The sequence below is a fragment of the Melanotaenia boesemani genome, chromosome 8 (genome assembly GCF_017639745.1).
Source record: "Melanotaenia boesemani isolate fMelBoe1 chromosome 8, fMelBoe1.pri, whole genome shotgun sequence".
Taxonomy (NCBI): domain Eukaryota; kingdom Metazoa; phylum Chordata; class Actinopteri; order Atheriniformes; family Melanotaeniidae; genus Melanotaenia; species Melanotaenia boesemani.
In genome coordinates, this window is record NC_055689.1 from 30,453,052 (window position 1) to 30,465,806 (window position 12,755).

The following is a 12,755-nucleotide window of genomic DNA, read 5'->3' on the forward strand; positions in this document are numbered from 1 at the left end:
GTGATAATGCTGGAGGACTTACCCATGATGGCAGCTGGGATGTTGGCAAACTTTGCCTCACTGCTTTCTCTTCGTGCTCCAGGAACTCTAAAGCCTGGTTTATCCTGTAGTCCTTACTGCCATAGTTCTTCCTCCAATAAAAAAGCAGAGCGAGTCCAATCAGAACCCAGCTAAAGCTGAACTCAAAGTACCCCAGCACGTAGATTGGGAAGATGATTGCGAAGGTTTTGGCAAATTGAATCCACATTTGAGTGACATCCGTCAGAGATGACTGCTGCTCTTCATTCAGCCCATCCGGGGGTAGAGGTGGGGTCTGGGGTGATTCTGCCGGGCTTTTGGACGCTGCAGTCGGTCCGTTCGACCTTATACCTGTTCCCGCCGAACCATCCATCCTGTTACTGTACTTCTTCTGCAAAGACAAATTCACAGATAGTTTCAGTGTACTGTAACACACAGGAGCTGTCAATTGACAAGAATTTGCAGCAGGTCAAAGTGTTTTGTCACTCACAGATGTTCGACAAGTCTTTAACCACGTAATTACAGCAATGCAAAGCTGCAAGGTTTTTATATCCACGAGCAAAATGTCAAGCAAAAATAGCATAAACTGGCCTGTAGGCATCACTTTGAGTTGAAAAATAGAGCAGACATAAGGGCTCAGACTACATTTTTAGCTAAATAAAAAGGTCATGGCCTTGGGTGCTGCAGAGATACCAATAGGTATACACAGAACAAGTTATACTCATTTATATACATCACATCAGCAGCTACATCACCATAGCAACCATGAAAATGCACAAGGTTTGTAGTTAATGTCAAACAGGGTGAAAGATTGGCATCCTGTGCAAAAAAAAAAAAAAAAAAAGCCTGATAAAGATTGGAGTTTTAGGGATGAAATTTCTCTACGATATCATATAAGGTTTTTAATGGTGCAAGTCAAGCATACATCTCTGTAAAACTTTTTAAAATGTATATTTCTTGTTATATCATGTTATATCAAGTCTATGCAGTAGCAGTTTTTTTTCCAGAAATGGTAACTTAGTCAGTATAAAAGTTGTAAAATGTTCAAAAAGTTAAAAAATGATATTCTTGCTTAAACATTTTTGCCTATAATATGCATATAAGGACTGAGCTGTTACTCTAGCTCTTGTATGCAAAGGTCGACTTTTAGTCACTTGTATTCATGACTCAGATACCAACTGTACATACTAAAATAAATAACTTTAAGCTCTGTAGCAGAACTATAACAATTTATCTTTAATTCGGCAAAGATTTAATAATCCTTAACATATGTTTTTCCATTGTATTTTAACTTTGAAAAGTGCCTCACCCCATTCTTCTGCTATTACAACGCAAGGACAAGAGTGCACCAATTATAAAAGCAGAGGTTTTCCTCGCACGTTTTGTTTTGTTGAACTAAATATGCGCCGAAATTATGAGCATCGACTACTTAATCCTAAATCTGCTTCACGTGTAGGTTTGGTTTTGTGTACATTTACCGTGAGGTGGAAATGCTCTTAATTGCCTGTTTTTTGAACGGAGTCTGTCGTGACGCCACAGGAGTGACACGTATGAAGGTAGCACTTCGCCGGCAGAACGTAAGACTAAACACAAGCGAAAAACCTACTTCTTCCTCAATGTCTATCAACAAGCAAGCAACACACTCACGTTCGCTGTTTTCCTTGACAAATAAAGGAAAAAAAATCACTCCAGCAGCCAGTTCCAATGCATGCCGACCAGTTAGACCCACAGACCCTCCTTCCTCTTCAGATCATTCTCCAGTCTGCGAAGGAGACCCGTCTGTCTCAGCGAATCTGCAGGAAACTGTCATCGCGGGAAAGAGGTCACTGTCCGACAGAGGGAGGGAGGGAGCTTCAAACCGTTACCGCAACAGCAGACCTGGGCGCCATCTTGTGGCAGAACCTTTACTAGACTAAAACTAAAATATATTTTCTGTCCTCAATATTTACAGTACGCTACAGTACAAAAGTATTTTTAAGTTAAAAAAAAAATAAATACACACACACACACACACACACACACATATATATATATATATATATATATATATATATATATATATATATATATATATATATATATAAATAAACAGAGAGATCTTTTGCCCACTAGATGTCATTAAAGTCTGAAACATCAGCTTTCTTGTTTTGATTTGTGCCAGCACTTTAGAGACTATTGACACACCAGAGTTAGAGTTATTAGTAAATGCAACATCCAGACAATTTGACACAAGGGAATAAAGATGAATTATTCTGTAGTTGGACAAAAATAATCTAAGTTTAGCAGGAGTCCCTGTTTAGATTTCTGCTCACTTACATGGTGGCCACAATTTAATCAATAAGGTAGAGCAATTCTTAAAAGTGCTCAACTGATCCTGGTTCATTTTGTGCAACTTCAACTTAGTAAAACATCAGGAAACATCTGCAGCAGACAAAAATCCGGCATACTAAACATGTAATTGCGACTTACTACACTTAGTACGAGTCGGACTGAGTTTAATCCAGCTGCAGATGATGCTTCAGGGAAAGAGGAGAAAACGGGAGACATGCACCTGTGGTTGCTATGGTAACCATCTTGCTAGGTCTTGTTACATCGCTGGAATCATCCAAACTCCTGGAAGTGGTTGATTCTTGGTGTGTGGCATCTGACACATCTTCATTTCTTCCCGTTATCACCCGGACCGCTTTCACATGTCCATTGTCCAACGGTATCAAACTGCTAGTGAACGACTTCCCTCCCTGCTTGATAGAGTAAAATTGCCCAGCACCAGACGGCAGCCAGACATTCATTCTGTTTGCAACGATGCTGGACAAGACAGGTATAAAAAAAAAAAAAAAAAAAAAAAAGAACGACTTCCCTCCAAATATCGCGATAACTTAAAGAACGCATTTTGTTAAGTTATTGCAGGATGCGGTAATTATATGCACACGAATTAAATATACAAACACGCATACAACTTGCAAATATCTCGACAGATAAGTTTTCTCAATGCAAAAGAGCACATAGGGGAATTGATTCTATTTTTGATCATTTAGTACTAATATAAAAATAGCTGTTAAATAATTATAAATGAAAATAATATTGAAAAGTATATCACTTAAAATGAAAAGGTTTGGAGGGAGGGCATGACTTGTGAATGGGCATTTATTGAAGTATTTATTTATATCACAATGTATTTTTTATACATATATTTTCAGCCTATTTCCAAAATGTGTTTTTTTTTTATTTGAACTAATTAATATATGTGCCAGAAAAGCAGCTTTTAAAAGTCCTTTTAGAAAATATCATTAAATGTATTTATAAATATAATGGAGGTAAAACAGGACCCAGGTTAGCTCATGCTTCACTCTGACCGAACAAAGAAGGCCTAGACCCTGATAGTCCTGGATTTAAGTGTGCAGCTTCCAGCTTCAAGGTAGCTGCATTGATTGTTTGGTGTGTGCAGTAACAAAAAAATAAACAAAACATCTTTAGTCCTACAATTTCAGCTTTTAAGGCAAAAAGGCTGCTTAATGTTTCTTGTTCCAGTTCAGGGATTTTTTTTTTTTTACTTATTTTGAGGATTTTGTCCAAAAAGGTGGAGGTGGTGAACGAGTTGTTTAAGTGACAATGGGTTCAATGAAACCTCTTTCAAGATTTTATAGAACATATTGTTGGACCATCTGAATATAATGCATTGCTGAAATTTAGATAATAGAATTACACAGTTAGGTTTTAGGGTGAGCTTGTGGCCAGCCCCTGAACACCAGTGAGAAGGGATGATAAATATGTCAGTGTTTGTACACAGACACTTAAATCTGAAATACTTTACAAGCGAGGAATAAATTGGGCGGCAATGCAGAGTTCAGTCTTCCTGGAGGACACTCAGACCAGAAAGTTACTGAGCTGGCAAATGACAATAAAAAGCTACTGAGCTCCAGTCAGCCGGTCCAAACACAAACCACCCAGAACTCATTTTCTTATTGATAAAAAGTCATCAACCTCACACTGCTGGAAGCCAGTCTCGGGTTTTGTAAACAGAAATCAAGCAAACAATTTGTTATCAGCCATAGAGTAGCTTTAATTAAAGGATTAATGTTCCTTAAAACAACTGAATTTCCTTAGATAATTTATTGAGTCTATGTTATACTTTTATCATCCAGTTTTGTTTCCTACTCCCTTCATAACAAATATTCTTCCTACAGGGACTAAATTACAATAAAAATCAAAACTAAAAAAAAAAAAAAAACAATAACAAAAACTAAGACCTTCCCTCCTTGTCTGTGTCTGTAGGTTACATTAAGTTTAAGAACAAACTCCGGCAACGCTACTGTTTAAAAATCTGTTTTATACACAAGTCATAAAGTAAGTGAAGCAGCTGGACAACTTCTTTACATTTTTGTGCCAGCACATTTCAGTGTTGATACCTTTGCCCACAGCCAAGCTGCTGCTGGTTTCTGGCTTTGTGTAAATATGTGCCACTTTATCCCTGCTCTGCTTTCATGAGCTTATTGTACAAGACAGAAACCATGTACGTAGAGAATGTGTGTATTTATAATGGAGAGAGAAGTTTCTGTTCCACTAATCCCCCACTGAAGCTAACCTTTGGGCTTCAGAGAGACAGATTTTCTCATAACACTATGTTTTTTTTATCAGTTTATAGCCCAATTGACCTTTAGAGACACTTTCTGTAAGCCCAAATGAAATTACTGTCAAAAAAAGATCAATTTAAAAGTTAAACCGTATTTTAAAGCCAAACAAAAAACTCTGAATATCCCAGTTAACAAGCTGCATTATGTTTTTAAATGACTGCCTTAAAATTTCTGTCCAATGAACATAAATATAAACTGTTTTCCTCAAGAAGACAATGTAGATGTTGTTTGGAAAGCTCTCAGCTTTAGTTCTGGCAGTTCATTTTGGTTGCTGCTGCAGTGTGGCACTCTGTGGTTTGCTAGGGTTGTTTATCACCCACTTGTGTTCACCTCAGAAAAATGTTATGTTGTTATGGAATATGTTGTTTGCCCATTCCTTCATCTCCTTCACAGTCTTCAGATGTTTGTGTGTTGTTTTACTGGTTTCATATTTCTAATGGATTTCTGTTGCACAACCTTTAGTTTGTATTTAAACCTGCCATGATTATATATAAAGATAAAAGACAGATTACACTGCAGTCAGCAAAAGCAACACTACATATGTTTCCAACCTCAAAACTCTGTGCTTCTGACTCATTTTGATGATACACTGACATTTATTATGTACATTCCTGGAGCCATCATCGCCCAGCAGCATCAGGCTGAGAAAATCTTCTTCACTACTTCTCTTCCAGCTCAGGGCATCATGTGACAGCCGTGTTCTGCTTTATGGCACCACATCACATGGCAGATACTGGAAAAGAACACACTGGTCACTTTGTACACACACCATGGTTTCATTCAACAGAGAAATGCAAGCAGACATAATCAGATAAGACAAGAGTCAGTATCAGGCTGACTTTTACTGACTGGAGAGCGCTCAGAGAAGAGACAGGGTGCAAGACAGATGCCAGTAGCTCTTGTTATGGGGTGTCAAACAAAGTGAAAGAGAGTCTGTTCAGCAGTGCCTCTTTAGATAACCTGTTTGCACTTTTTTCACTGTCATTCAGTTCATGTCAAAACTTACATGAAAATATACAAATCATGTGTTTTCGTGAGAGGCTGCTCTAGTTAAAATATGTAAAATGTGCCTTTTTCCTTCCTACTTTATTTGATCCAAACTGCTTTCTAGATTTGGTGTTATTTTGAAAATTGGTACCGGAAGTCTAAGACGTGGTTGTGGTAAACTTGACGTCAGGAGTCGACTGAAGGTTGGTGATCAGCGCGCGCACTCAGATGAGTGGAAGCGATCCGTGTGGCTCGAGGACTTCACCGCCCGGGATGCTCGTGCTCTCCTGGCCGTTTTTCATGGGATTAAACATGATTTAGAAGTTTTGTGCGTGATGAAAACCCTCTATGCAGAGTTTAAATGAAGGCTTTTAACGCGGGTGTCTCCTGTTAGGACAGTTTGTGTCTACCTGAGGACGCAACATGAAAAGTTTGCTGCTTCTCACCTTGTGTCTCTCGACGTGTCCACTCACGGTGAGTCTTTTTCCCCGCACGTATTTCTGTAGTGAATGTCTCACTCATTTAAAATATGACAAGGATTACATCTGCTGAATTTAGATGAAATTGGTCGAAGAATGTCTTTTTTTTTGTGAGTTGTGAGGAGACTTGTTTTCTGGGTCAGTTTGCTGATAAAGGAGCAGCTGAAACTAATTGGCTTCCTTATCTTTTTAATCGGCTCTGTTTTTTCTCCATTAACCGCCTTTTGTTGGGTGTACTGATTAGGAAAAAGGTAAAGCTGGAAGGAAAATGGGTCTTTAACACCTTTCTGGGTTTAAAAAGACTTCCATTTCCACGAAATGTGTAATAAATGTTTTAAAGGGGAAATTTGTGAGTTTGTAGGTCATGTGATTTACTTTTTTTCATGTTTTGGCTTTTTCTTTTCATTTACTTATAAAAATGTGATTTAATTATGCTGTTGTAGTGTTTATTTCCATTCTGTAAGTAAATAAAAAACAGTACAAAAGTCTAATTGAACCAAATGGAACTGACAAACAGAAAATTATGTGTTGAATTAATTCAGTGGCTTCATTAAATTGAAGGTTATCTACGATCTGTTGTGAATTCAGCTCAAACTTGGTGTTAGAATAAATTGAAATAAACTATATTAAGTCATTTTTTATGCTGTAAGACGTCCATAACCAGCTGAGAGCTTAAACTTGTGTCAATAGAACCAATTTGATTGGATGTTTTTATTCATACAGGGATTTCTTTATATTTTAAGTGAAAATATCAAAGGAAATTTAAATTTTGTGGCTCATTTCTAGCTTATAGGGACATAAATGTGTTATATATATTATTTTGGGACTTTTGTGTGATAATAAGTAATTAAAATAAACAATGCATGAATGAATGCATGTATGTTTCATATAGAATTTAAACAGAACTCTAAACATTCTGCTTTTATTCAAAATACCCTCATCAAAACTATATCTGTGCGCTGCTCTGTGTGTGTGCACTTATTTCTTGGTTTTACAGTTTTTTAGATGTTTAATCAGAGAAAATTATCCGCTGATGACTCAAGAAAATAAGTGGCACAATTATCAGGGAGGAGAACAATTAGAAGCATCCTGAGTCTCCTAACTACTGAAGCTGAATCATATCCATGTTCATTAATCAACACAATGTGTGGAAATAATCTGGTGGGTTTTATTTTGTTCTTTGAAGCATCCTCCAGCTATTATCCCACTTTTTTTTTCCTGTGTCACACATTATCTTCCCTCTGCCTGTGTTGATCCGCCTCATAGGACAAATATTCTCTTCCCATCGGCAACGCTTGACGAGGAGCAGATTGGGCTGTGAAAATGTTCATCACCCCAAACAGATGCATGTTAAATCATGTTAACGAGGAACGCCGCCACCTCACATGCACAGAAACCTCTTCGGCAGTCCGTCCTCTCACTTGCACACTGATTTATTTAATTCTATATTAACAGCTGGAATAATCCAGGGACCTTCAGCCTGACGTAGACACAGATATGAAACTGGCTTGCTGAGTTGACTTTCTCTTGGTTCTGATGTTTTTTTTTTTATTTATTTTATTTTTATTTAAAGTCAGATTTTCCTTAAATCCTTTATCCTTAGAATCACTTCTTTACAGGGTCAGAATTTGATCTGAATGTACCTGAGCAGGGTTCATCCAAATTTAAACAAAACAAGTAAACTTTAAAGAACCCGTGAACGTTAATAAACTGATGGAAAAGTTTGGAATTTTTGTCATATTTCAGGTACAGCAGCAGATGTGATGAAATTTTGATTATGTGATCTCTAAATCGAAGTTTTAGACTGTCAGTGTGGGACAGATTTAAGTGATTCTCTGAATAGAGATGCTGCAGTGCTGTCATGGTTGCATCACCGGACTTTTAAATCCAGCTGTTTTTGTCTCTGACGTATAGATGGCGTCTTTCGGTGTCCATGCTGCTGAGAGCAGAAGGCTTTGACGTCATTCAGGAGTATTTATGAATACATAGAAATGTCCTCGACAGAGTGAAGTGGGAAGTTGCGGTACTTTGAATCATTAGTCCTCCTCCCGTGCAGCTTTTTTACTTACTGTTTTTTGGGATTTACGGGAGACTGAAGATGTTTAGATTAAAAAATGTTGAGATGCTGCTCACACTGCACAAGCTGCTACCTTCTATACCCACAACCAGAGATAATAAAACCTTCACAAACTGCTGTTTATATTAACATAACCATTTTTTTCTGTAACTTTCCAGATCATTAGTACAATAATCACAACAGTTTTATTTTGTTAGCATCTTACCCTAGTTAGTGTGTTTCTAAGCTGAGTGATAAGTTAGAATCAGACTACACTGTTATTTGTTTTATCAATATAGCCTGATAAATACACGTTAAGTTTGCTTCAGTCCAAATTGTTCCATTTTTGCTGTCTTATGAATTGCTGTTGATCAACATCCACAGAGAGCATGCAGTAGAGTGCGTGTACACACACACACACACACACCGAACTAATGGATGAATCTCAAATGCTTAGATTTCCATTGTCTGAATTTCTGTGATACAGTTGAAACTGATTTGTGTTTGAGTCACAGCTTTGTCATAAGTCATGATGATGAGGACACTGCACCAAAGATAGAAACTAAAGTCCATCGGTGCCCGCCGGCAGGTACTGGACAAGTCAATATAATGCTGTTTAGTCACATATCGGCTCCATAAACTCTGGGCTTCGCTGTCGGCCCGTCCGTCTGCGTTTTAAAGGCTTCATCGTCCACTGTGGAAATATTAATAATAATAAATAATAATAATAATAATAATAATAATAATAATAATAATAATAATAATAATAATAATAATAATAATAATAGGCTAAGATTTATCAGCCCTGGCTTGTACATTTTAAGTCAAGAAAAGTAACTCAAAGAAAAAAACTGCTACAGCATTTTCTTCTTTTTTTTTAGTGTGAGATCTGCAAAAGTGCAGATTAAAAAGTGTTTTTATTGTAAAGAAGGAAAAAGAGTTTCAAATTTCCACTTTGAAGCTACTGCTAATGTTATGTGAAGTTGTGGAGGGGATGAAGATGATGAGGATGAGTCTGCTTTGAGCTGGAGCTCAAGGCATTACACAAAAGAACTGAACAGAATAAAGTGAAAGACCAAAATTTGCATGATAAAAGGATTAAAATAAGGTGGTGAAGTAGGCAATGACTCAGAAATACTCCCTATAGATGTCTATTTGTGATGATTTGTAATTCTGAGACGAAATGACGTCATTAAATGTCATCTGAGTAAAAACAGGCTGTAACACCAGCATAAGAAATACTCCTGGGTTCCAAAAGGGTCTAAAATTATTTTCTCTGCTGGGTTTTTCCTGATTTGTTGTTTTTTTTTTTCCTTCCGGTGCAGTGGGATGGAAAGAAAAAACAAACAAACAAACAAAAATAAAACCTATTCCCACTACGCTTTCAAAGAGTCTCACTGATAAAGATCATTATTCACTTCATTTATCACACAATCAGGCAAGAAATGTCAAATATTCTCTGGTTGCTGCCTCTTAAATGTCAAGAGTTGTTGCTTTGTTTGCATTTTTAATTGTTAAAACAAGTCCAAATTGAAGATTAAAGAAATGTGGAAATGTCACTTCATTGCGGACAGCGTACCTGAGAACGTCCTGAGAGTTAGGAACAGACTTTCTTTGGAGGTGGTTTCATAATTTCACTTTAATTTGTGAAGCGTGGAAATGACAGAATAACTATCAAACCAGTTATTTCTTTACAGCACATCCATGATGACAGACAGGGCTTCCCTCTGGTCTATAACGGGGTGTCAGTTTGTGTTCATCAACACTGCGTGCATTTGCAGCTCTGCAGTATTGATTAAAACTCCAGCAGCAACTCTGTTTGCACACAAGCCCCATGAATTCTTTAGCATTTAAACTACAGTTTATATTTGACAGCTAATTTAGATATTTTTCCAACACATGTAGACCTTATTATAATATCCAAGTCCTGTTGGGTAAGTAGGGTCAGTAGAAGTGGGAGTAACAGCTACATACTGTGCACAGACTGCCACAGTTCTGCACACACGTGACACAGATGGAAGTTGCTCGTATCAGGGATAACAAGGTTGCGATGCTTCATCTGCTCCAGTCTGCATGTTTTCTGTAGCCTCAGAGCACCAGAGGACAGCAGGGACTCAGGTGTGAACAAGCTCCGAGCGACTTTGTGATATTAAGCTCATCTGTCTGAACATGGGCTGCAGGATATGTTGATCCAAGCCAGTACGGTTGCAAGAAACCATGTAATGTTCCACCATGCAGCGGAGGGTTGAAACCCTCGTTCAGTCGATGTTCTCACTCCTCGTTATCCATGTTAAAGATGGAGGTTTCGGCTTTAACCAAGGTCACAACATCTCAGCAGAGGAATTAAATCCAGCCTTTGTTCTGTTCTTCATTGTGTAGGTCCTTCCATGTTTTCATAGTTCCTGCTAGTGCTGGGCAGTATGACCAAATATTTATTTTTTCATGTATAACTGGGTTTAAACCACAATTTCCAAGAATTTACCACAGTAGATTGGCTAATAATAATCTTTTGTAAAAAGAATTGTACATTGTACCAATTTGAGAAAACCCCAACAACATTGTCCACAGCGTCTTGATCACAGCCCCGAATCTATGTTTCCCTTCAGTCTTCATCAGAACCAGGATTTTGGCTGTAAGGAGTGTGATAGTTGGTTATCGCCATCCACTGCTTGCTTTATTTAGACCTGGAGTCACCAGCTCCGGTCCTCAAGGGCTACCATCCTTCAGGTTTTAGATGTTTTTCCAGATGGAACACACCTGCTAAAATAAAATGGTTCTCCAACAGCTTTTATACAGCACCAAGTCAGAACAGAATAATTTAAAGTTACATCTTGCAATCAGAGAGCAGTGAAAGCCTTCAGGACAAAGTATTTTTTCTAATAGAGAGTCTGTATAACTGAACTCCCACAATCCCCACATTCTGTTTAACACACTCAACTCTGTTTTAAATGTTCAGGAACCCGTCCATCTGGAAGTATCTCAGGAAACTAGTGAATTATTTATTTATTTATTTTTTGGACAAAGTTGCTAATAATAAAGCCCTCATTTCACTCCATTGCCTTGACTTATCAATTGTGAGTCCCTATTCTTCTTCCTTTGATCACTTTGAGGCCATTATCCTTACGTTGCTCGAGAAGTTGACTCATAGTATGAAATGCTCTGGCTCTGAATATGTTATTCCTCCATGACTTTTTAAAGAGGTCTTTCCAACCTTAGGTCCTTTTAATCTCAGCATTATTAATAGCAGCTTGTCTTCTAGTGTGGTATCTAAATGCTTTAAACATTCAGTTGTTTATCCCTTGTTACAGGAATCTGGCCTTGATTCTTCTGTGTTGGCCAACTTCAGGCATGTTTCTAAAGTGCCCTTTTTCTGTAAAAGCCTAGAAAAGGTTTTTTAGTCAGCTGGTGGCTTTCCTTGAAAAACACCATATCCTAGAGATATTCCAGTCTGGTTTTAAAACTAATCACAGCACTGAGTCTACCCTGTTAAGAGTATTTAATGATATATTCCTGGCAACGGTGATGATGTTCTGCTTTTGACACTGTGGACTACTAGATCCTCATATCGAGGGTAGAATGATTGATGGGCATCACAGGATCTGCTGTCCAGTGGTTTAGGTCATACCTCTCGGAGCATAGTTTCTGTGTAAGATTTTAGGAGTTTAGCTCCTCCAGCGTCAACCTTTCCTGAGGGGTACCACAAGGTTTTGTTATGCCCCCCCCCCCTTTTGTTCTTTGTACCTTCTGCCTCTGGGTACAATTTTCAGGAAGTACAACATCTGTTTTCATTTGTATGCTGACGATTGTCAGTTTTATTTTCCCCACAGGTGTACAGGTGCTTGCTCTGTTCAGCCTCTACTTCAGCCTTTCAGAGGTTAGGAACTGGAGAGCTCTGAACTTTTTGAATTTCAATGAAAAGACTGAAGTAATTTTTTTAAGCCCAGCAGTACTTGCAGGACACCCAGTGTTGATTTTTCTTTGCTTGCTCCTTATGAAAAGCCTGTTATCACAGATTTAGGTGTGAAAATAGATGTTGATCTAAAACTGGACAAACATGTAAATGCAGTGATTAAATCCTGCTTTGTCCATTTCAGGTGTGAAACTGTAATTCCTGCTTTTATCACATGCCGTTTGGATTTCTACAATTCACTTTTGGCAGGAGTTAGCCAGGCCTACATATCTAGACTGTAAGTTGTTCAGAATGCAGCAGCCTGGTTTTTAACAAGTACAAAGAACTCCTCCCTGAGCTGCCACCTTACCGTGGTGGAGGAGTTTGCGTGTCCTAGAATAGAATAGAATAGAATGCCTTTTATTGTCATTATACAAATATACAATGAGATTAAGCCAACCCCAATGTCAGTGCAAGAGAGCAGTATAGAAGATAAATAAATAAATAAAAGATCTAAGGTATAAAATATTTACAGAAATACACAGATGTGCACACTCGAGTTATTTGCAGATATAAGTATGAATTGTATATACCTGTATACTATACATGTGTATAGTGTTCGAGCTGAAAGTATATAAATTACAATGAAACATATTCAAATCAAAAAATATATTGCACATTCAGAGTATTGTTGC

General features: G+C 37.8%; 2 protein-coding genes across 5 annotated transcripts in view; one reads left to right on the plus strand and one right to left on the minus strand.

Annotated features, from left to right (window-relative positions):
* Window positions 1–1,825, minus strand: part of LOC121644524 (extended synaptotagmin-2-like) — a 60,325-nt gene extending 58,500 nt beyond the window's left edge. For 2 of the 4 annotated variants that reach the window (XM_041992529.1, XM_041992528.1), the window contains exons 1-2: window positions 1,666–1,825; window positions 23–409 (exon numbers count right to left, since the gene is read on the minus strand). In XM_041992529.1, the coding sequence (XP_041848463.1) occupies window positions 23–391 (369 nt within the window). In that variant the 5' untranslated portion in view covers window positions 392–409; window positions 1,666–1,825. The remainder of the gene's footprint in view (window positions 1–22; window positions 410–1,665) is intronic. The other 2 variants (XM_041992530.1, XM_041992531.1) reach the window with 2 other exon arrangements.
* Window positions 1,826–5,857: 4,032 nt separating this feature from the next.
* LOC121645305 (vasoactive intestinal polypeptide receptor 2-like) overlaps window positions 5,858–12,755 on the plus strand; it is a 90,991-nt gene continuing 84,093 nt past the window's right edge. Inside the window, exon 1 of the mRNA XM_041993756.1 lies at window positions 5,858–6,110. Coding sequence (XP_041849690.1) covers window positions 6,060–6,110 — 51 coding nt within the window. The 5' untranslated portion in view covers window positions 5,858–6,059. The remainder of the gene's footprint in view (window positions 6,111–12,755) is intronic.